We start from the raw sequence: 23,749 nt of genomic DNA on the forward strand, positions 1-23,749 counted from the left end.
GTGCTGAAAGAAGGGTTCCCACTGTGCAGGTGCATTGCTGCTTTGCCATGGCCTCCACTTAGTGGAATGCCCCGGGCCAAACAAGTGGGGTTCCGTTCCTGCACACCCGTGTCTTCTGTGGCAGCAGTAACTACAGTCAAGTCAGGAAATCGGCCTACTTGCCCATCAACAGATGAATAGATATGGAAAAAGTCATGTTATTTATACGTAATGGAGTACTACTCCCACGCAGAAGGGAGTCATGTTACTTGTAGGAAAATGGATGGAACTGGAGGTCACCGTGTTACGTTAAACAAGCCGGACTTGGACAAATGTCCTATGTTTACAGAACCCAGGTTTTATTTTTAAGGACATGAATGCACAGAGGGAATTATTTATGAAGAAGACCAAGAAGGAAGATGGGGAGAAAAGAAAGATAAGAGACAGAGATGGGCTGGAGATGTAGATATGATCAAAGTATATTATATACATGTAGGAAAAACGTCAAGTCAAATGCCATATTCCTTATCATGAAAAGAGGAGGTTTGGTTTTTTTTTTTGTTTTTTTTTTTGTTTTTTTTTTAGTTTGAACCATAAACGGAGAATGAATTTTACAGGGAAATAGGCCTTTGGAGATCATGCTTGCCTCTTCTCCATGAGGCCTATGTCCAGCGATGACAACAGATGATGCTTTGTTCTGTTCTGTCTTCTTTCATTTTTAAAGAGAAGTAGTTTGTGAGCTTTCCTGGTATACGGAATGCAGGTCATAGAAAGTTCAAAACAGGCTCAAGAAATCGGTGAGTCCGAACTAAGTCTACGCGAGTGCTCTGTGGTACTCTTGAATCTTTCCTGGGGATTTAAAGCCCTGTGAAGATAAGCCAGCAAAGCATGCTTCTAAGATCTGTCCTCTGTGAGAGTGACGTCATGTGTTCAAGAGATCAGGAAAAGGGAGAACTAGCCCTTTCTCTCACCCATGGATGAAACCACGGACTCCTATACGCCAGCCTCACTTTCCACCTGGTCTATTCAGGGATTCAAATAATAGGTCACAAGCCCCTTCCTGCCTCCCTGGGCCCAAGAGGACTGCGGCTGGCACTGTAATGCCACTGTGTCTGTCACTTCGACGCTAGAACCCAACAAAGTGCTGGCACGTGGTAGGTGTTGCCTGTTCAGTGAAGAGGTTGAAAAGAGGTTGTGACAGGGGTGGTGATACACACCTGTAACCTCAGCACTCAGGAGGGTGACACAGGAGGATCATGAGTTCAAACCCAGCCTGTCTGTCACACCTCAAAAACGAAGTCATGATGTTGCGAAGTGCCATTGCAGGTGTGATCCCTTGAGCTCCTCTTTCTAATTCCATCCCCCGGAGCTGCTGTAAATTCTGAGACAAAATATTATCTCCACTTTAAGAAAAAAAACTTGTGGTAGAGGAGTTGTTGAGATGGCTCAGTGGTTAAGAGCACTGACTGCTTTTCCAGAGGACCCAGGTTTGATTCCCAGCACCAACTTGGCAGTTCACAACTATAACTCCAGTTCCTGCGGAATCCAACACCCCCCTTCTGGCCTGAGCAGGCAAAACTCCCATACACGTGAAAATAGAATAAAGTAAAATTTAAAGTGTGACTGGACCAGCGCGATGGCTCAGTGTGTGAAGAACTTAGAGCACGAGCCTGCCGACCCAAGGAGGGCACTGACTCCTGCCAGCTGTCCCCGTCCTCCACATGTGCACATGGCATAAGAACTGTGGCATGTGTGTGTCCATGCTCTCACGCATCACCCACAGTGATGAAAATAGTAATAATATAAATGGGACAGTCTCAGGAAGAGAGTAGATTCTAAGTTGATGGTCCATCCATCCCCTCACTGTGGTTGGTGCCAGCTCCATCGCAACCTTAGGTAGACTTTTAGGAGTCATCAAAGACCTTCAGTTTCTTTGGAGCCATTGACTGCCAGCCAAGTATTTCTGGAACAACGAGACACTTTCAAATGCTCACGCCTTGTCAGAACTGTGGTTAAGAGGCCAAACCCTGAAAGAAAGCCTACATGTTCTTCTTAGGACTGAAATATGGATTCTAACAGGGTCTTTCTTGTTTTTCCTTTTCACTCATATTAGAAAGAATATAGGAAAGAATATGAAGAGTCCATTAAAGGCAGAAACCTGACGGGCCTGGAGGTCACACCAGCTTTGTTACATGTCAGACATGCAACCAAAATAGCAAGCGAGGTAGTAGCCGCTTGGTCTTCCCTTCCCTCTTCACCCAATAATACACTAATGACTCACCTTTGTGCTCCTGCCTGGATACCACTTGGGATTTCCGGTGGAGTTCCCATGTTTGGTACTACTGTCTAATCTATGACTCCTTTTAATTCCTCTAATTTTTAAGATGGAATATCTAATAAAACATGCATACCTTAGTAGTCTGTAGACAATCTAATCAAACATGCCTACCTTTGCATTCTATTAATTTCTAGTCTTGTATTTAATAAAATTAACATCAACTGTGACCATAAATCCTGCATTAATCACGTATTTACTTACTCAACCAGGAACTATTAAAATTGGGATAACTGTTTTATTTATTTATATTCATTACTTTATTTTGGTTTGCTTTTTTGGCTCTTCACCTAAGAGAACAATCAGGTTTTTTGTCAATTTTGTTGCTTTTATTTTGTGATATAGAAAGAGTATAGGAAAGATCTGGAAGAAAGCATTCGTGGGAAAGGTCTCACTGAAATGGAAGATACTCCTGACATGCTGAGAGCGAAGAACGCCACTCAAATCCTCAATGAGGTAAGACTTAGCCACCTACTGCATGCACATCCTTCATATGGCACCTGTATACCCAAATTAGACCAAGAAAGAAAAAAAATAGTTTTTGCCTTTCAGACTTTATATCCAGAATAGTTATTTACTGCTAGATAAAATGTATGTCAATTTCTGATGAGTAGATATGAAACAGGATATGTGTCTATAGCAACTGTCATAACCAATTAGTATTGCTTGATTTAGTTTTGATATATTCACAATGCTCATTTAAATGAAAACAGCACAGCACACTGGGATGGTTGGTGTGCTCCTAAATTTAATCCTAATAATGTACCAAGCCAGATTTAAAATTTACTTTCTGTGTCAACAGACTTCCCTTGCCTAATGTCACCATACCTAGAGCAGGATGAACACGCATGCCACCCTGTCCTGGGAAGTAGCTGGCAAGGACAAAGCCTTTGACTCGTGAAGGGCGTGTACTGTGGATTTTTATTCATGTGGTACTGTCACCACCTACTCAGAAGGCACGTGACCTTTTTCCCTTAAAAACCAATTCCTCTACAGAAAGAATATAAGCGAGACCTGGAGCAGGAAGTGAAAGGAAGAGGCTTGAATGCCATGGCCAATGAGACTCCAGATTTCCTGCGGGCCAAGAATGCTACAGACATCGCCAGCCAGGTCAGTGCTCCATCCCTGCACGCTGCCAACATCGCCAGATCAAACATATGTACCAGCAAAGCACACACACACACACATAAAATTTTAAACCTTTAAAAACTAAACACAACAGGAAGAAATGTTATTGAATGCCAGAATATTAAAAAGAAAGAAAGAAAGAAAGAAAGAAAGAAAGAAAGAAAGAAAGAAAGAAAAGAAAGAAAGAAAAAGAAAGAAAGAGGACTGGGAAGATGGTTCAAAGGCTAAGAGCATCAGCTGCTCTTCCAGAGGACCCAAGTTCAATTCCCAGCACCTACCTGGCAGTTTACAACTGGCTGTAACTCTAGCTCCAGGGGATCTGACACCCTCAAACAGACACACATGCAGGCAAAACAACAATGCACATAAAAAGATCATTACGAGAAAGAAAGAAATATGATCAGGTCTTACTTCAACCAAGCCTATAAGGGCTACACATATCGTAAACATTCACCGAACTGATGGGTGTCCCTTTTACAGATTAAGTACAAGCAATCAGCCGAAATGGAAAAAGCCAATTTCACTTCTGTCGTTGATACCCCAGAGATCATTCACGCTCAGCAGGTCAAGAACCTTTCCAGCCAGGTAAAGTTTCCTTAGGGCAAAGATTTTCCTGGTAATTTCCAACAGTTTCTCATAACACTGACCCCCCACCAGAACAGGAGGCCTTTGTTTACAGTGCAGATTTGAGTCAGGATTGAACTTTCTGAAGGAGATTTAAAGATAGAAGGGTTTGGGTGCAGGCACCTCAGTAGTAAAGTGTGACACCCTGCGCTCTAGCCCAAACACTGGAAAGAAAAAACTCAAGCCATCATGAGGAAGTTCCAAGACCTGGAGCACTTCTGCGGCTTCCGCAGTACAACTCACAACTAGTGAATATTTGAGCATCTGTTAGAATGGGGGTTTAAGTAGTGTTGGGTGCGTGTGGAAGACACAAAGTAGGCCACCCACTCGTGCCTGAGACTGAGCCATCAACTTGAACCACAACCTCTGGGGCACCCCAGGTGGGCTACCTTCCCAATTCCTAAAATTCCTGTGACCAAAAGTTGTGTGGTATGGAAAGTACTTAATCCCAGCAGGTCCCAGCAGGTGGGGGAGACACAAGGCAGGAGGCCGGCACAGGCTGTATAGAAAGATCCTGTCTCTGAAACAAAATTAAAAAATTATGAAAACAAAATAAACCATCAACAGGATTCCTTCCTATGTTAGTACTCTTCAGTGACAACCAGGATGTGCCTGCAAGGGCGGGGTGCAAAGAACCTTCCCTGCCCAGGTGGAAGGCTCTTGTAGGTTACCGGCCTATAGAACAAAGGGGCTCTTGCTATTTTTGTGCTCCCTGCCTTTTCCCAGAAAAAGTACAAGGAGGATGCAGAGAAGTCCATGTCGTATTACGAGACTGTCCTGGACACTCCCGAAATGCAAAGAGTCCGTGAGAACCAGAAGAACTTCAGCCTTGTGAGTTTCTCTTCCGCTGAGGCCCAGCCCACTGGTGGGGGGACAGCAGGCTAAGGGGGTGGCTTTGAGGATACACACTTGACATCCCCTGAGGGCAGAGGAGTATGAGAATCTTCTCTGTGCTCACTTTGTGTTTTAATCCCAAATGAGCATCCGAGTCTCAGCTGCTCAACAGGTGACTTCTTGTCACTGAATGCAAACTATTGCTGTTTTTACTTTTCCAACTAAACTTAAGCAAGAAATACTTTGAATTTTGTATATATTTTATGTCTTTAAAAATTAGTTCTGTGTCTGGGAGCACACACGTAGCTTGGTGTTAGAACGGGTGCTTTGTGTGAGACTCCGGGTTTCAATCCCCAGCAAGTCTCTAGCAACACCCCATCACTAAAATTAGTTTCTCTCCAAAATTCTTGGTAAAGAACTGATTTGGGGCTATCGCATTGTGATTATTGTGGCATGGGCTTTCATTAATGTAAAATTCTAGCTTCTCATGCACAGTATAGAACAGTTATAAAGTATGTCAGGCAATGTGGAGATCTTAACAGGATATTTACTCTTTCTTCATAGCTCCAATACCAGTGTGACCTTAAAAACAGTAAAGGGAAAGTTACGGTTGTTCAAGACACGCCAGAAATACTGCGTGTCAAAGAAAACCAAAAGAATTTCAGCTCGGTACATTTCCGATTTATTCTCCATCTAATGCTAACCTAACAATGTCGTTCTCTTTAAGAAGATACATGGGCCCCATGCTCACACAGGCAATTAACCTCTAACTTGCCCAGTTAATGCTAGCGGGACCTTGGTAAAATGCCCCGAACTTTGTTCCCAGATCATCACTCCTGAGAACATTTGAAATAACTTAAAGCTAACAAAATAACGCCTCTCTTTATATTTTTTGATCTCAAATAGTAACTCAGACAGTAACCCGTGTTGTCTTGTTCCGAGGTGGTGGATTTCTCTGTGGTGTGATTTTCTTTTATTAGCCCTCTACAAAATAACTGACCGACTGACTTTGCATTTCTTTAATGAGTTCTGTGGTTTTTAATCAACATTTTCTGGATTTTTTTTCTCATCCTGTATTAATATGGTGTGGTATTCTAAAGAGAATTCTCAAGAGCGGCCTTGCCTCTATGGTTCTGGGTATTGATTCTGACAGGAGGAATTCAGAAGCGAAACTTCAGCCTTGCCTGGAAATACTGTGTAGTGCCTTTCTTTTCACGGAAGCCATGCGGGCTAGACTTTCTCCAGGCACTGCCCGGGTTTCCTTCTTCTGTGTAACAGTCTCCTGATTCCAAATGCCCAGGTTCTCTATAAAGAGGATGTCTCCCCGGGAACAGCCATCGGAAAGACCCCTGAGATGCTAAGAGTGAAGCAAACGCAGGACCACATTAGCTCGGTAAGGACACGTCAGAGTCGCGTGTGCTGTTCTCGACCTGACTTTGATAAATCTGTGGCTTCTAAGTTGTAATCTAAACATGCCACCAGAAACAGCATCCAACCTCAAAACAGATGTCTGGGCACTGCCGACATCACAGGCTATGTGCCTGTGGGGGTTCTCATGAAGATGGAAAGCAGAGGCTTACGGGAAAATAGGACCTATTGGCACCAAGGAGTGAACCTTTTTGGAGGCACATGTGTGGCTAGCTACATATGTACTAATCAAATGGGTTCTCGGGTAGGAAGATGCTGGAGGCACATGTGTGGCTAGCTACATATGTACTAATCAAATGGGTTCTCGGGTAGGAAGATGCTGGAGGCACCTGTGTGGCTAGCTACATATGTACTAATCAAATGGACTCTCGGGTAGGAAGATGCTGGAGGCACCTGTGTGGCTAGCTACATATGTACTAATCAAATGGACTCTCGGGTAGGAAGATGCTGGAGGCACCTGTGTGGCTAGCTACATATGTACTAATCAAATGGACTCTCGGGTAGGAAGATGCTGGAGGCCAGGCAGCCTCTTCTTACTTTTGCATTCTCTGACCTCCGCTGCCTCTCAAGCAGTCTTGGTCCAAAAGTGTGAAATGGGAAAGCCCAGAATAATTATTCTTTCTCATATAATGAGTGCCATGGCTTCCCATCTCATCCCACCTGGGGCATGAATCATCCCTTCACCGGTACATTCCGAAGTGCATGCTCCCTGCCCTCTCTAGCTGTCTGCATTGCCAGATTTTAGTACTGCGATATTTGTCTTCAGGTAACCCTTATTTTATTTGTGATGGCCCCAAAGAGCAGGAGGAGCGATGCTGGCCATGCAGAAAAACCAAAGCTTATAAATAAACCAATGTGCTTCCTCTGTAAAAAAAAAAAAAAAGTCAAAGTGGCCAGGCAATGGTGGCACACTCCTTTAATGCCAGCACTCGGGAGGCAGAGGCAGGTGGATCTCTGTGAGTTCAAGGCCAACCTAGTCTACAAGAGCTAGTCCCAGGACAGACTCTGAAACTAAAGAGAAACCCTGTCTCGCTGTCTCGAAAAACAAAACAAAACAAATCAAAGTGATCAACGTAATAAGATGCCATCAGCTAAGGTTGCTAAGAGGATACAGTAGAATGAATTTTATGTCCATGAACTTGGAAAAGAGGGAAAGAAGCCCATGTTTGTTCGCTATCATGCCTTAGAACTGCAAAAGAGAAGCCACAGTGCATGGCAAGCACTCAGTTAAGAAAAAGGCGATCTGAGTGTGATGGCGTGCACCTTTAAACCACTCAGCAGGCAGAAGGAGGTGGGTCTCTGAGTCTGCGGTCAGCCTGGTGACATGGGGAGGTCTTGCGTCAGGACAATACAGCTAAAACTAAAGGAGAGCCGGGGAGCAGAAAGTGTACTAAACATACACCATTTCCAATCTCCCCTGAAAAATACAGGACTACTAATCAACCAGACAGAGGAGGTGGGAAGATCTCAGCATGCAAATATGCCTTCATGTCCCCATTTCCCCATAGGTCAAGTATAAAGAAGCAATTGGACAAGGAACTCCGATCCCTGACCTGCCCGAAGTGAAACGTGTCAAGGAGACACAGAAGCACATTAGCTCGGTACAGACTCTTACTCGGCTTGCCTATTTGTGTGACGGGCCACCTCTCATTGGTACCCCAGTGCCATCCATCCCTTCCTTCTGCTGATGGCCTCCCATGCTGAGGGATGCTGTGACTCCCCCACAGTTCCCCTCAGATGGCAGAAGTAGCTAAGAGACCTCAGTCATGCCTGTAGTTCACCCTCTATGACCCGTTATATCGTCTCTGGGCTGTAAACGTCATTTTGAATTTTCTGTCCCCTAACCTGAAAAGAAAACCAGCCCAGGGTTTCTGGGTTGCTTTGGCTTCTAACTCCTTGTCTTTCTGTAGTTCTCTTCTCCTGGTCCACCCTGCCTCTGCCTCCATGTGATGGGATTCACGGCACACACCACCATGCTGAGCCTAGGCTGCAACTCACTAAGAGGAAAGGAGATAAGAGGTTTAGAAAGTGGAGATCCTTTACTCTTTTTGTTAAAATTTGCAGTCCTTTGATAGTCCCTGTAAAAAAAAAAACATAGATTCAGTGCGGGGCCTGAGGACATAGCTCAGTGATGGAGCAATTGCCTGTCATGAATGAGGCCCTGAGTTCAATCCCAACACTACAAATAAAACAGAAAAATAAACACAGTGGAAAAAAAAAAGACCAACAAGTATTAGCTTACTTGATCTCATCGTGACTACAACTCTCAGAGAAAGATGCTCTTCCTGAAATACAAATTAGACCTGCTCATATCACATGTCCAACTAGGGACCACCTAAGGTTCCAAAAAAGCTGGAATATTTGTGTGCCTGAAATCCCAGCACTCAGGAAGCTGAATCAGGGAGAATATTGGGAGGGTAACATGAGTCAGGGCCGAGCAGCAAAAGAGCCTTCACAATATATATATGCATGTGTGTGTGTCAAACATTTGTGGTAAAACATGTATACATGGTAAAATGGTAGGAAATACATAAAATTCTCAATGACTCTGAAGGAGAAAGTATTAGAACATCATATGGTTAGAAAATTATAAAACAGACAGTATGTGCTTTGAGTATAGATAGATATGTAGACCTAGTATGCACAAGACATTGAGACTGGATACAATGAAATGGTTAGTTTGGGGCTGGTTTTTTGTTGTTGTTTTTTGAGGGGGGTGGTTACTGTCAACTGAATCCAGGGCTTTGCACATGCTAGTCAAAAATGTTTTTCATTGTTAATTAAATTTGCTGTCATAACTTTTCATAAGTTTTCAAGATGGCAAAATTTCTACAAATACTTATGAACTTTGTTTTCCTTTGGTCCCCAAGTTCGTATTACAAAGGTAGCTCGTTTTTATGAACACTCACCCAAACACCCTCAAGGAGCTGTAACCTAAAGCATTTGTGGTCACTTTGCTTTCTGGGTATTCTAATTATTCTGCAGGTTATGTACAAAGAAAACTTGGGAACAGGCATTCCAACCACTATCACCCCAGAGATTGAGAGAGTCAAGCGCAATCAAGAGAACTTTAGCTCGGTATTTATGGATATATCAACTAAGAAATTCTTTCCCTTTAAAAAAAAAAACTACCAGAATAACCTACCGGCCTCCTTTCCACAGTAACATCTTAACGGCTCTGTGTGTTTGTGTACCACCCTCTGATAAAGGCCCCCTGGCCCCATCTGGAATGCCCACTCTTCTCAATGCTCTTTAACATTCTTGCAACTGACTGGTGTGAACTAGGTCTGGAATACGGTCAGCAGAATTAACAAGCTTCCTTGGGGTACTCACACCCTAGAACCCAGTCCTCCTTCCTCCTGTACCTTTCTCTTCTAAGATGTAGTGGTGTAGAGTTCATCTTTACATTTGCAACACGCAAAAGCATTGCCCTGACTAAATGCTGCTATCTAAAAATCTCTCTCCCCACCCCAGTCCCTCCTTCCTCTGCCTCTGGCTTGTTTTGAACGTCTTCTGGGCACTTTCTTGTATCTCGCAGGTTTTGTACAAAGAAAGCTTGGGGAAAGGAACCCCTACAGCTATCACTCCTGAGATGGAGAGAGTCAAACGCAATCAAGAGAACTTTAGCTCGGTATTTCTCAGGGGCAAAAATCCCAACCCTAATTCTTTTTTTTTTTTTTTTAAAAAGGGCACATTAATGTCTTTAACATACAAATATAAAATGACTAAATTCATATAATGAAAGAATGATGCCAATATTACTTAGATTTCAACCCAAATCTAATGTGATTTTTAATACTGGTGTGAAATTTTAACTGTTTTTTTAATGTTTAAACTCAACTATATATTACTTTCCTTAAAAATCTATAATTCTCAGTTTTCTTCCTCCAGTTCTAACTAGTGTGGTACAGGTCAAAAATAAAATCTAACATCCTTCCCCAAAGGACAGCACTAATCAGAATTGGGATTATTGTGGCTTGAATTTATTTTTTATTTTGGTATACATAGCTTTTCCTAAATGGTCGTGATTCTTAAACATCTTCCTTCAAATATAACAGTAACTCATTTATGTCAGCGAGTTTTGTTTGTATGCCATACAAGATGCAGGTGAGCTTTTCTATGAGGGATGTATTCAGGACCACTGCTAAGTTGATGTTTATGAATATTTATTAATCTCCTCAAGCCCTCAGTTTTTCTGATTCAGTGCTGTCTCTAACTCATAGATATAACTTCAACAAGCTAAGTAGTGTTTGGTAAAGCCTAATCCAGTACATTTGAGAATGTGTGTGCTCCGATGTCACTGAGAGACCAGCCATTATATGGTGTGCAACTTTCCATGATTGCTCTGTTTCTCGGTTTTGCTTTGCTTCTTTGTAAGAACAAGTACTCTTGGAGATTTGTTTTAAGATCAGATTTACCTCAAAGATGGATCCAGGCTGATGTGATTGTTGGTTCTGTACATGCAGATATTGTACAAAGAGAACCTGAGCAAGGGGACTCCCCTGCCTGTCACTCCTGAGATGGAGAGAGTCAAGCGCAATCAAGAAAACTTTAGCTCGGTATTTGCGAGAAAGTTCCTTTAACTCCGTATTAAAAAGAATAATTCCGATAAAACAAAATTCTTACCATTTATCCCTTTATAATAATTTAACAAATTCTTTGAAAAAAAAAAACAAAACTTACCAACTGAATCCTTCTGTCCTGGACATTGTACTTACCATTTAATCTTGATGTTTTCTTTCTACTTTCTGAAATACCCCCATAAAACGTCGTTAGATGTATTAACTTAGTGTCTGTACATGGTGGTGGTGGGAATTGGACTTGTGGCCTTGCCCGGGCTAGGCAAGTGCTCCACCACGTGGGCTCCCCACTTAACACTTGAAATTGTTTTCCTTTGCAATGTGGTTAGTACTGGTACTTTTGAAACTAACTGATTTCCCGACGACCAAAACCTGGTAGCTAGTATTTACATGGAAATCTTTCAGTCGGATGTTTCCAGGTTAGTGCAAGAAAGACACTGACCCAAGGCCGTGTGCAGGACCAGCGCCTTTGTGTGGGGCAAGTGGTGTCCTTCCCACAGGTCTCACCTGGATGAACAGCAAAGAAAAACACTCAGCACTGGCACCAAAAGCCTCCGTTTGATAGTTCTGATTTATGACTAGAAATTTACAAGTTCTATATTTTTTTAAGACAGGATCTTTCTAGATAGTCCAGGGTGGCTTTAAATGTGCCATCCTCCTGCCTCAGCTTCCCTAGTGCTAAGAAAAGCATAGGCGTGTTTTTCTCTTTTTAAACATGCCAATTAAATCAGAGAGCATGCGTTTGCATTATTGTCTTCTCTTTTTTAATTGATGTTTCTGAAACACTACAGTCATCAATAACCCGTGATCCTTCCGTATAAGGAGCTTGTGGGCCTGAAACGAAGATTCACGTATCCTCTGATAAGTTAACTGGATCCGCTTTGGGGGAGGAGGCCCACCTGAGTTAAAGTACTTGCTGCCAGTTTGATTTTCTGTGGAGCCATCCCTTTCGCACAGTGAGGAATGTCTTCCTGTGACTCCTCCTTTTGTTCTGTCCCTAATTGCTGCTCACTAACATCTTCCCAATTTCAATGCGTTTTCACTGTATGCGGTTTTGTCTTTGGGGGTACTTCATTTACTGTTTTCCTTTTTGTGGGAATGTATCACCTTTCAAAATGATATTTTAACTATTTCTATATCACAGTGTATTATTATGTACACCTATTTGAAACTAATCATTCTAATGGCCCTGGACAAGTTTTTCTCTGTTCAAGTATGATTCGTGTCGATTTTACACCAGTTATTTATTGTCCAGGAGTACCCAGGCCTTTTAGATACTACGGGAAAGACTGTATGTTAAACGTGGACTTTTGGATTTTATTATTTCTGTAACCTTAGCCAAGACGGATTTAGTCCGAGAGAGCCCAGATTCTGTCAGTAGTTGTAAATGCCTATTATGCACTGAGACAAATGTCTTATGTAAAAAAAGGGATCATGTGCTGACTCGACAAAGACTCGTCTCTTTGCATAGTGGACATTTCTGTGCTCTCATGACACTGTAGTTCTCCCTACCTCTGTGGGTTAGAGGAGGAAGGTGAACGAATGAGCTGTACCCATCACCAGCACCCAAGACGGTGGGCGTGGTCTTTCCTGAAGGATGCCTGTCTCAGTCTGACTGTTCGTGTCCCTCCCCACCCCATGCTCTCTCCTGCTATACAGGTGTTGTACAAAGAGAACCTTGGGAAAGGCATCCCGATCCCCATCACTCCAGAGATGGAGAGAGTCAAACACAATCAAGAAAACTTTAGTTCGGTATTTACAAATTAAAACAAAAAAAAAAAAACCCTTTAACTGTTTTTAAAATGCTTTTAAAAAGATTAATGACTGGAACTTTAAAATCTAATTAACTTATCCCAGTTTTTAAAATATGACCTGTTTGGTATCCAACTTAATGCTGCCCTTTCCTATGAGTCGGTTTCCATACCTCGGTTAAACATTAACCTGATCATTAAAAGTATCCCAGCTTAAAAAACGTAACAGCCTCGGTGTCTCAGCATCTGTGTTTACCTTGCTTTGGCAATGTAATGTGAACACAGTTTCAAAAGCTCCATTCTGTGCAGATCCGGTCTCCGACTCCTTTCCTATCCTAACCTCCCGCTCTCCTGGCACCTGTATAGTCCTTTGACATTTCTCTAGCATCTTAACACAATTGTTCTGAATATGTTCACCCGGACTAAAAATTAAATAATTTGACTTCATTGGAAAGTCAATGAAAGTATGTAACAATCTTCCCATAGATGAGACCTATAAAACTCAAACATCTTTCACATGATTTATGACAATAACTTTTCTTGGTTTGGTTGCTACACCCCACCCCCCCGTTTTCCTCTCATAGTGTTAACAACTAATTTCTCCCTTCGGAGTGATCTTTATTGCCTATGCTGCAGAAATTCAAACAGCAAATGTAACAGAACCTCTTTAATGTCTTCATCTCTGCAGCTCCTTCCTGCAATCCGTTGCCTTCCAGGTTGCAGCTTTGGTACTTTCCCATCCCTAACTCCTCTTCCTCCCTGCCCTCCCACAGCCAGCTGCTCCACAGGAGAGGAGGGACAGTGATTGACAGCTCTTTCTGTTCTGCATGCTTTCTCATCACCTAGGTGCTATACAAAGAAAACCTGGGGACAGGAACTCCAATACCCATCACTCCCGAGATGGAGAGAGTCAAACACAATCAAGAGAACCTTAGCTCGGTATTGGAAAGAAGTGGGGAGGGAAAGATGCCATTTAACTCCAGATCCGAACTCACCATTAAGCCCTCCTCCCTCCTTTGCTTCTAATGGATCTGATTTTCTTTCTCAGTTTTATGTTTGGACCTCTGTTACTTCACCTGATGCTTTTAAAGACATTAATATATTTTAGTTTGGTGGATAACAAAACCAAGTTCTAACCATCTCAAATCCCCGCAGTTGCTTAGGAAGTGCGGTGCTCGCAAAGATGAAGGGGAAAAAAAACAGTGGGGATGACTCGACTAGCCTTCACTAGCTAGCAGTTTAGGGTCTTGCTTCTGCAGCACACAGCTTCCTAGCCCAGTAACAGCTTCCTTAAATAGCACACAGCAGCTTGCCAGCATATAACTCCTGGCTCCTGTGTTATTTTAGACCAAAGAAGTTGACCTTACCTTTCAATGAAATGCCACTTACCACTGCTTTCTCTGATACTTTCTCATCATACAGGTGCTATACAAAGAAAACCTGGGCAAGGGAACCTCTTTACCCATCACTCCAGAGATGGAGAGAGTCAAACAGAATCAAGAAAATATTAGCTCGGTACTCTGACCAAAAAAAAAAAAAAAAGATACTTCTTTAATGATTTTGAAACTACTTCAGTGATTTAAAATAATTCCTATTAATCCTACTTTTAAAAGGCACCTTAAGTGTTGTCCATTTCTTGACTACGTTTATCCTTCATTCCTAGCCCTAACTTAATAACAAAATTGCTTTATTCCATTTAAAATTCTAATATCGAGGTAACAAATTTTCCTACAAAATATCCTTCTGCTCATCTCTCCCAGACTTACTCTCTGATATACCCACGGTTTCCTTATGTGCTTGAAAAACTTGGGGGGACCTTGATGGGTGCAACAGGAGGTATAATGGGACTTTGTTGAATATTGACATATTTGATGGTTTGGGGTTCACCCCACCAGATTTGAATCAGTTCGCAGGGCCTTACACAGGCTAATATGGGCTCTTACACTGAGCTATGTTCCAAACCCTACTATCACAGATGTAGGCAAAGAAAGCTTGGGAAAGTAACTCCTGATTTTCTTCCACAGACAGTGATGTAAACTCAATCCAGTGGTGTTTCTCATATTTGAATAAGTTGCTTAAAAAGGTGTCACCAAACAGGCTTTTTGTCTTCAATGATTTTCATTTTGATTTTATTCTCTTCATTCTGATCTTTAGCGATAACTATTTCCTTCAAGCTTGTACTCTCTGCTAGTAACCTGTCAGTGGCTGGGGGATAAGGTCTGTGGGGACATTAGCTTTCAGTAGAGAAGTTATTACTCAGCAGTTAACACCACCTGAAGGCTTCGCCATCAGAATCAACTGGAAGCTGATGTAACCAGGTTTCTGGGTCTGGCCCGGGTTCCTTTCATTTTGTCAGTATGGAGCAGAAAGCCGGCATTTCTAGTAAGTTCTCCCGTGACACTGGCCTGCTATTCGAGGACTTGGAGAACTGCAGGAAGAGACTCCCTCCAGAGTGCCATGTCCCAAATCTCCCAGGTCACCTAGAGAGACACCAGGGAAGACACGGAGGTTGAGGATTTATTTGTCAGGACATGTGTCTATTGCTATTCCACGCTGGTTGTGTAATTGTTGAAAACATTTCATGGCTGATACGTGTGGACTCTTTAGTAAATAGAATAAGAGTAAGAGAAACACTTGCCCGGGATCCACAATTTTACTCTGTATGAGAGCCTGTGCTGCAAAAATACCCATTAAACAACTGTTGTTTGGGGGCAACTTCAACCTCTGTGGTACAAGCCCTCATGGTAACTCCCGACTAGATGATGTACCAGGGGTCTGACAGTCATGCACCCGTGATGAAATGATGGCAGGACTGCGTCTTTTCTGGGACATCACAGTCCTCACTTGAAATCTGCAAGCTTTAGGGCAAGGTTGTACCACAGAAACGTGTGTTTTGCTCTAACTGTAATCAGCTTCTCCCGTGAAAACATGGACTGCTATCTAACCTCAGTGCCTAACTGATTTGGTGCTCAGGGCCTTATCGAAAGTTAATGTATTATTCCATTTCTCCTTTTGGTAATTGTAACTCTTTTCTGTTGTTGTTGTGTCTCCTTTTGGATTTTTTTGGATCTGCTGGACTCCTTTAGGTTTTGTACAAAGAAAATGTGGGGAAAGCCACCCCAACCCCTGTCACTCCAGAGATGCAGAGAGTCAAACGCAATCAAGAAAACATTAGCTCGGTATTGTCTTGAGAAATGAAAGTGCTTCTAATTTTACAAAGTAACTCTTGGCAGTTTGGCCTGCTCTTAATCCCATCCAAAATTAAAAACCAAATTGAATGCCAGTTCGGTTACTCTCCTCTAAATACCACACACATTTATCACTGCCATTAACCACCTTTGCTTTGTTCCTGAGAGCTATTCTCACTAATAGCAACAGGTTACACCTAATGTGTCCCTCCACCCCCAACTGTATTTATATTTAATTGATTATTGCCTCCTAGTGAGTGACTCTTAGGTACCGCCTTGTTTCTCACAGGTGCTATACAAAGAGAACATGGGGAAAGCAACCCCCACACCCTTTACCCCCGAGATGGAGAGAGTCAAACGCAATCAAGAAAACTTTAGCTCGGTATTTGAAAGGAAAAAGAAAAAACACTAAAATCCTAACAAGCCTGACCATCATGGCAATACCACTAAATTTCTCTCACATTGTTTCCAAGACTTGATACCATTTAAAATTCTTCCTTGGCCACTTAAAAACAAGAACCCAACCTTGCTAGTTGTCACTGAGTTCGGGCCTTTGAGTTATTGCTTTCCACTATAACATTTTAATGGCTTTCTCCTCCTGAGGTGTTTTTCATACTGCGTGACATAATTGAGCCATAACCACAGCTAAATGACTTTTCAAGCCTGTGTTTTCTTTTGTTTTCTGATGTCGGGATACTCTCTTGGCTCCTCTAGGTATTGTACAAAGAGAATATGAGAAAAGCAACTCCGACACCTGTCACTCCAGAGATGGAGAGAGCTAAGCGCAACCAAGAGAACATTAGCTCGGTATTTCCCGACTAGAATGAGGAGTGGAACAACTTGGAATTAACATTTTAACATGATGAAAACACGCCTTTGTTGTTCACCTGAAAACGACACTAAACTTAAAACGACAGATAATGCAACATCTTGGGAAATGTTTTAACCTCATAAAAATGTGCACTTCATTCCCTGAAAATTTACACTAAAATTAACACAGCCGTGCTTTTCCATCCCAAATGATCGTACTAAGCATACGATAATTGCCTATGGTTTTTTTCCTGTGACACTAGACTCAGGTAGTTTTTCATAACCAGCCATAACAAATTGACCCCTAACATCTTCTACCTTCTGCTGTTATTGCTAAGGTACTTTATTAAATGGGTAACAGGCCTAGAAATGACTATTTTCACTTTGATATTCTTGCGTTTAGTGTCTGGAAGACTCTGATTTTGGTTTGGGCATATTGGTTTGTGTAATCTGGAAATCATCTAATGGTTACCTACTTCAAAGGCCAGGTCTTTCAAACTTCTTTTGGTATCAGATTTAATGTAAATACCACCAAATATTCCGGCAGTGGTTTTGCAATTCCTAGAAAATTCGAGAGGCCGTTTTCTTCCTCTCTTTCAGACTTGTACTGTGCCCCCTTTCCTTTGAAAATGAAGCCTCTCATTTTCAAAGTCAAAACAAGTTTTGTGTCTACTGATGCAAGCCTTGCCTGTCCTTGCTCCGATCTGGTAAATTGCTAATCCAGTATCTGGCCACCTTCTGATGACTCCGACTTCCCTCACCAATTTCTTCCATTTGAATGAAGCTGTTGAAGTTGTTGAGCTTAAGAATTAGAACGATACCATGCCGTGTGCTCACGCATGGTCTCTCCTCCATAGGTCCTTTATTCTGATAGCTTCCGGAAACAAATACAAGGCAAAGCTGCCTACGTGCTAGACACACCAGAGATGAGACGAGTGAGGGAAACCCAACGGCACATCTCAACAGTAAGTCGGGAATTAGTTGTTAAATATATTTTTGTATGTATGTGCCTGCCTGTCGGTATGTTTCCTATGTGTGTGCAATGCCTGCAGAAGCCAGGAGGATATTCGAGCTTTGGAACTGGAGTTACATGTTTGAAGTGCCTTGTGCTGGGAACTGAGCCCAGGTCCCCCATGAAAACAACACACACTCTTACCTGCTGTGCCATCTCTCCAGCCGCAAGAACTCTTTCCGATTGGTGGGCCAGCCTGCTGGAACATGTCCGGAGATTGGTTACACTATCATATTTTCATCAAGTAAATATATATTTCAGGTAAAATATCATGAAGACTTTGAAAAACACAAAGGCTGTTTCACGCCAGTGGTGACAGATCCCATCACTGAACGAGTGAAGAAAAACACACAGGACTTCAGTGACATTAACTACCGAGGCATTCAAAGAAAAGTGGTAGAGATGGAACAGAAACGGAATGACCAGGATCAAGATACTGTCACAGGTAATTGACGACAAAGGACAGTCACACCAAATGGAAGGAGGACACAGACCTGCGAAAGAAAGCCCGTTAGCCAGTTCGCAAAGCTGAGGTCTCACAGGCATCTTCTGCCAGTTTTGTTCTGAGACCAGATAAGCTAAGCAGGACAGCCCAGCCCTCCTGTGATTGCCCACACTCCTTCTTAGTTCTCAAGTTACAGACAAATGTGAGAACATACATATTTTTTTCCTGACTGCTGGCTTTCTTTCAGGTCTGCGCGTCTGGCGTACTAACCCTGGTTCAGTCTTTGACTACGATCCAGCAGAAGACAACATCCAATCCCGGAGTTTACACATGATTAACGGTATGCAGACTCCCAGAGATGCGGGACAGAAACATCACCATCTAGCGGACTACACCCAGTGAGCGTTTCCTCCCGCCAGGGTTTCCCGTCTTCTGAGCTTGCTCATTGACTGGTGGGCCGAACTCAGCGTGTTCAGTTTAGGAAAAAAATCTTGACAAACTGTTTGATTTCGTGTCTCCTTCAGATCCCATTATTATCATGTCTGTATTTTCCTAAAGAAAAAAGTTAATAAGTTAAAGATGACGGTAAAGTACATAGACAAAGGGAAGAGAACACAAATGTTCATCAGGAATCTTTGTAAGTCCTGGCACATATTCACACTGTCTGCTTACATAGAAAATAAGCCACTGGGCCAGAGATTGTGTGTCCCTTTAGTCCCGATAATGGGGTAGAGGCCAGCAGATCTGAGTTCAAACCTCGTTTGTTCTGCACATTGAGTTCCAGACCAACCAGAGCTCCATGGTGAGACACCCTACTTTTTGTTTGGGTTTTTCTTTTTAAGTAAAGTATGCTATGCTGTTCTTTAAGGGTTTGTGCTATGGATAAAGAGACCAGTAGGGACTCCTACTACCCTGACATACAGTTTTAAGGCTGTGCTCGTAATACCATGGGACACAGGACAGACACTTCCATCTATCTGGAAGTGAGGGAGGCCTTTCTGGAGAAACCAAACCGTGAATGTGTTTGCCCTCTATGCGTTGAAGTGAACCAGGAAAAGGAATGCGGTGGTGGGAAGGCCCTGTGTTAAAGGCAGACACAGTCGGAAACCTCCTTCTGCCACCTACGCCGGCTTTGACCATTTAATCCCCCATCTGAAAGGGAGAACAACTCTACACTAGAAGAATTGCATGTAAATCATAGGAAACCACTTAGAGCTACATTCCACAAAAACAAACGAGATGACAGAGGCATCACTGCTGTAGAAAAAAACCTGTCTCTTTCCTGTTTCCCAGCCCAAGCTCGCCGGAGCCGGGAGCAGTCGCGGTCCGCCAGCGCAATGAGCATCAGTGGGGGTGAGGAGAAGTCTGAGCACTCTGCGGACCAGCGCCTTTCCACCTACAGCGATGGGGCTGCCTTCTTCTCGGCCACCTCATCAGGTACAAGTAGACTTTCCCAGATGGGCATGGTCCTGCACACCTGAGGCCAGCCGTGCCACGCAGAGAATTTGTCCAGTCCAACAAACATGACACCAACCAAAACAGTGAAGCGGATGGTATGGGCTATCATGAGGTCAGCTCACTGATGGTTACTAAGCACTGTTTTAAATTTAAAAGTTAATTCGTTTTCTGGGCAAAGACTAGAAGTCTTTGTGGAGTTACACGAAGCTACGTGGTTAATTTTCATAACTTTCCTAGCTCTTCTCTTTGCAGGAGTCATTCATTTGAAGAAAGGACAACCCTGCTTGGTTTGTAGCCACCGATGAGCCGTCTGCCACACGCCTTGACCAACTGTTTCTTTCATCTCCGCAGCTTACAAACACGTGAAAACCACCGAGCTCCCGCAACAGCGGTCATCTTCCGCGGCCACCCAGCAGACCACGCTGTCTTCTATCCCTTCCCACCCATCTACTGCTGGAGTAAGTAAAGAGTAATGGACACAAAATTGCTAGACTTGTGTATTGTTTTTGTTTTCTTTTTCCTCAATTCTGACTGTGAAATATACAAACACATATAAATATGTAAACTCGTCCTGCTAGGTCCATAAAGAGTTGCTCATATGTATATACATTTAGGGCTGACCACCTAGTATTAGATAACCAATTACGGGCTTATTCCAGACGGATTCTCCTCGCTCATTAATTGCCTATTGCTCTGGGGGCTGGCCTTGTAAGATTTCTCCCAATTGTTGAAGTCTTGCTTAGGCAGCCTTATTGTTGAGGTTTCATGGGTGCAACATCCCTCTCCTCTGTTAGGCACAATCCTGAAGCAGGTATCCTGGACCTCTGGCTTCTTTTGGGGGGATAAGGGATAAGACCAACTGAAGGTATAAGGATTTGTAAGTATCTAGAATGCAGTTAAGAGATTATACTGGTTTAGGAAAGAGACAATAATAGATTCTCCTCTAGGCTCCATATAGTTCCATGCATGTTAACTCTCCACTGAGTAGGCCTTAGGTCTAGTTAGACCGCTGTTGGTTATGACGAAGATGTAAGTGCTATTATTACCTTTTAGGAATGTCTTACTGTGCTGGCCATTTTTGTAGCCCTTAAGCATTCTTGCTGGGTGGGCCTGTTGATCTTTCTCCTCTGGCAGCTTGCATGGCACCTTCAGATGTTATGAGAGCTAGTTCTCAGGGAGGAGACCTTGAGGTCAGATCCAGCTGGATTTCCACAAGCCCTGTGTCTGAAGTGGATGGTGTCTTCAGCAACAGGCACTTACTTTCAAATTATGGGGGTCAATCAAAGGCAGTCAGCATAGGTTTTGGGGATCTTTTGGGCTACTCTGCCATCAACTCTAAAGGAGGTTTCCATGCCCGGTACTAGAGTTTGTATCAGTCTATGGCTCGTAGGGGTAGCATTACCGCTCCACTGACATCACTTCCTGAAAGAAAGACTTGTCAGGTAGGATAGTTACACCTGCTTGCTTCCTAGCCTCATTTGCCTGAAACACTCTTTTCCATCATTTCACTCTCAGGTGGTACCTATGTTTTTAAAGTTGAGTTTCTTGTAGACAGCAGAAATACGTACTTTATCTCTTAATCCTTTCAGCTTAACCATTTCTCTTGATCAGAGAATCGAAGCAGTAAATACCAACTTTCGGGAGTGGAGTTGCTTGCTGTCTGTTGTCTTAGTCCTATTTTGCACTTCAGTAATTAAAACTTCATCTGTAGCGTATTCTTCCGCCCAAAATATTGCTTCCAATGTTCTCTGCAAGGCTGCTTTGCTGGGTCAGGAGGTCACTGAGCAGTCTCAGGCTGTAAGAAAAAAAAAATCCAGAAGGAGATTTTTATCTTGTACAAGGTGACCAGTTGTCCACAAAAATCAGTAGGACACCTGAGGGAAGCTTTGCCTTCAGTTTCCGCCTAGCCCATATGGCGAATGGCCTTTGTTTCGGTATGACCACGCCATGTCAACAGTACACATGCACTCAGGACTTCCTCTAGGAAGAGGTTCTTTGCTCCCTCCAAGAGTCTCTTTTTTTTTTTATTACACTTTTAAAAGATTTATTTTTATGAGTGTTTTCCCTGTACTTATTTATGTGCCCCACGTGAGTGCAGAGATCAAAAAAAGACCACTGGATCCCTTGGGACTGGAGTTACAGTGTGAGCCACTGCTTAGGTTCTAGGAAGCAGATCCTCCAAAAGAGTAGGACGTGCTCTTAATGACTGAGCCCTCTCCAGCAAGAAAAATCAGTAGGTAGCTTGAGAGTGGGTGTGGTGGTGCATGCATTTAGCCTCAATACTCAGGAGGCAGAGACAGGCAGATCTCTGTGAGTTCGAGGCCAGCCTGGTCTACAAAGCGAGTTCCAGGACAGCTAGGACTGTTACACAGAGAAACCCTGTCTCAAAAACCAAAAGAAATAAGTGAAACATCTTTTTCTGTTCCCCCTAACTGTTCACTCATGTTATTTGCTTTGGAGACGTGTTTATTCATAACTTTAGCATCTTAAATAATACTTCTGGTGTTGAGTTTGAGGCCTTCATGAATCAACATATGAGCTACAAATATTTTATGAGGTTTTTGTTTTGTTACTGGTTTTTGTTTTGTATTTGTGGTAGCCGCACACCTAAATTTATCAAAAAGGTTATATCTTATCATTATATTTTCCTTGTTTTCATTCCCATGAACAGAAAATCTTCCGTGCCATGTATGACTATATGGCTGCCGATGCAGATGAAGTGTCCTTCAAAGATGGAGATGCTATAGTGAATGCTCAAGCGATTGATGAAGGCTGGATGTATGGCACTGTGCAGAGGACCGGCAGGACCGGCATGCTCCCGGCCAACTACGTGGAAGCTATCTAAGCACCTCAAGATCTCCATCAGTTTGCAGTGTCTGAATCTGTCCTCTGCAGGCAACATTTCAGGAGACATCAGTGTACCCATGCTCTCAAAGTGCCTAATATTTTCACCTGCATCACTATCATTTAATGTATTGCCATCTCCTCTATAGGAACCTGAGTGATTCTCCATGAAACCAAACATTAATTCATCTGGTCAGTCCTTAAACTAGACTTACAGATTCATTCTTTTCTAGATTTACACAGGAAACTAAAGATAGCAAACACATAAAAGCTCATTTTGAAAATTATTACCATCAATTCCTTTCCGTTTTAAAGTAAATTGAAATTCACAATAGAATTTTTAAAAGCTTCTGTAGTGCTATGTAACCAGACCAGTCTTTCCCAATTATAAAAATGTTTTGACATTTATTCTGGACATGCCAAACAATAAAAGAAAAACAGAAGAGTTAACCATGTTTGTCTTGTTTTCTTGTGTTTCTACTCTTGTTTCTGTAAGTTATAAAGATAACAGTCGACAAACTGGTGAGAAACTGAAAGCTAATAAACTCTATAGTTCTGCAACAAACTGCTCCTGGGCTAAACTCTAATAAAATCCCAGCTTAAAAGTTACCAAATTTGGAACTGGAACAGTGGATTGGCGGTTAAGAAGCACTGGTTGAGCTGGGCAAAAGTGGTGCATGCCTTTAGTCCCAGCACTCAGGAGGCAGAGGCAGGAGGATTTCTTGAGTTCAAAGCCAGCCTGGTCTACAGTGCAAGTTCCAAGACAGCTAGGACTACACAGAGAAACCCTATCTTGGAAAAATAAAATGGAAAACAGACACAGAAGGTCTTCCAGAGGACCTTTGTTTGATTCCCAGCATCCACGTGGCAGCTCACAACCATTTGTAACTGGAGTCCCAGGGAGCACATGCTCATGGGTGCGGGCATATACACAGGCAAAACATCTATGCCTATAAACAATAAAAGCCAAAGGCAAAAAAGTTACCAAGGTTTTTTAATGTACTGCTGATAAAATTTTAATGTACTGATAATGAAGTGAAGACATTCTCAGAATGGTCCATTTTACATATGTATTGGATTTGGTTTAATTCTTTCAGCTAACTCGTATCTCTTAACCAGAGAATGGAGACAATTCATACCAACTTTTTGGGCCAGTATTAATCCATACTTATTTAACAAACTTCCCTTAAGAGTGTTAAAGAAAGAGCTATGGGATGCAGTGTTAAGTTGAGGGATTTCTGCCACCTGTATGCAACGGGATGACAATATGAACTAAACCTTGTGTGAAGGAACAAGGGGTGGAAAGACAACCAGTAACGAATGTCTGACCATT

The 23,749-nt window shown here is 42.6% G+C and overlaps 1 protein-coding gene across 22 annotated transcripts in view; it reads left to right on the forward strand.

Moving 5' to 3' along the window:
* Neb (nebulin) overlaps positions 1-22,866 on the forward strand; it is a 184,403-nt gene extending 161,537 nt beyond the window's left edge. For 5 of the 22 annotated variants that reach the window (XM_075985243.1, XM_075985221.1, XM_075985223.1 and 2 more), the window contains 23 exons: positions 2,093-2,203; positions 2,660-2,770; positions 3,311-3,424; positions 3,923-4,027; positions 4,793-4,897; positions 5,465-5,569; positions 6,201-6,293; positions 7,837-7,929; positions 9,314-9,406; positions 9,867-9,959; positions 10,795-10,887; positions 12,568-12,660; positions 13,506-13,598; positions 14,082-14,174; positions 15,746-15,838; positions 16,137-16,229; positions 16,562-16,654; positions 17,515-17,622; positions 17,931-18,114; positions 18,362-18,454; positions 19,408-19,551; positions 19,924-20,030; positions 22,244-22,866. In XM_075985243.1, coding sequence (XP_075841358.1) covers positions 2,093-2,203; positions 2,660-2,770; positions 3,311-3,424; positions 3,923-4,027; positions 4,793-4,897; positions 5,465-5,569; positions 6,201-6,293; positions 7,837-7,929; positions 9,314-9,406; positions 9,867-9,959; positions 10,795-10,887; positions 12,568-12,660; positions 13,506-13,598; positions 14,082-14,174; positions 15,746-15,838; positions 16,137-16,229; positions 16,562-16,654; positions 17,515-17,622; positions 17,931-18,114; positions 18,362-18,454; positions 19,408-19,551; positions 19,924-20,030; positions 22,244-22,417 — 2,484 coding nt within the window. In that variant the 3' untranslated portion in view covers positions 22,418-22,866. The remainder of the gene's footprint in view (positions 1-2,092; positions 2,204-2,659; positions 2,771-3,310; positions 3,425-3,922; positions 4,028-4,792; positions 4,898-5,464; positions 5,570-6,200; positions 6,294-7,836; positions 7,930-9,313; positions 9,407-9,866; positions 9,960-10,794; positions 10,888-12,567; positions 12,661-13,505; positions 13,599-14,081; positions 14,175-15,745; positions 15,839-16,136; positions 16,230-16,561; positions 16,655-17,514; positions 17,623-17,930; positions 18,115-18,361; positions 18,455-19,407; positions 19,552-19,923; positions 20,031-22,243) is intronic. The other 17 variants (XM_075985227.1, XM_075985226.1, XM_075985225.1 and 14 more) reach the window with 17 other exon arrangements.
* Positions 22,867-23,749: the final 883 nt, after the last annotated feature.

This window comes from Microtus pennsylvanicus, chromosome 9 (genome assembly GCF_037038515.1).
Source record: "Microtus pennsylvanicus isolate mMicPen1 chromosome 9, mMicPen1.hap1, whole genome shotgun sequence".
Taxonomy (NCBI): Eukaryota; Metazoa; Chordata; class Mammalia; order Rodentia; family Cricetidae; genus Microtus; species Microtus pennsylvanicus.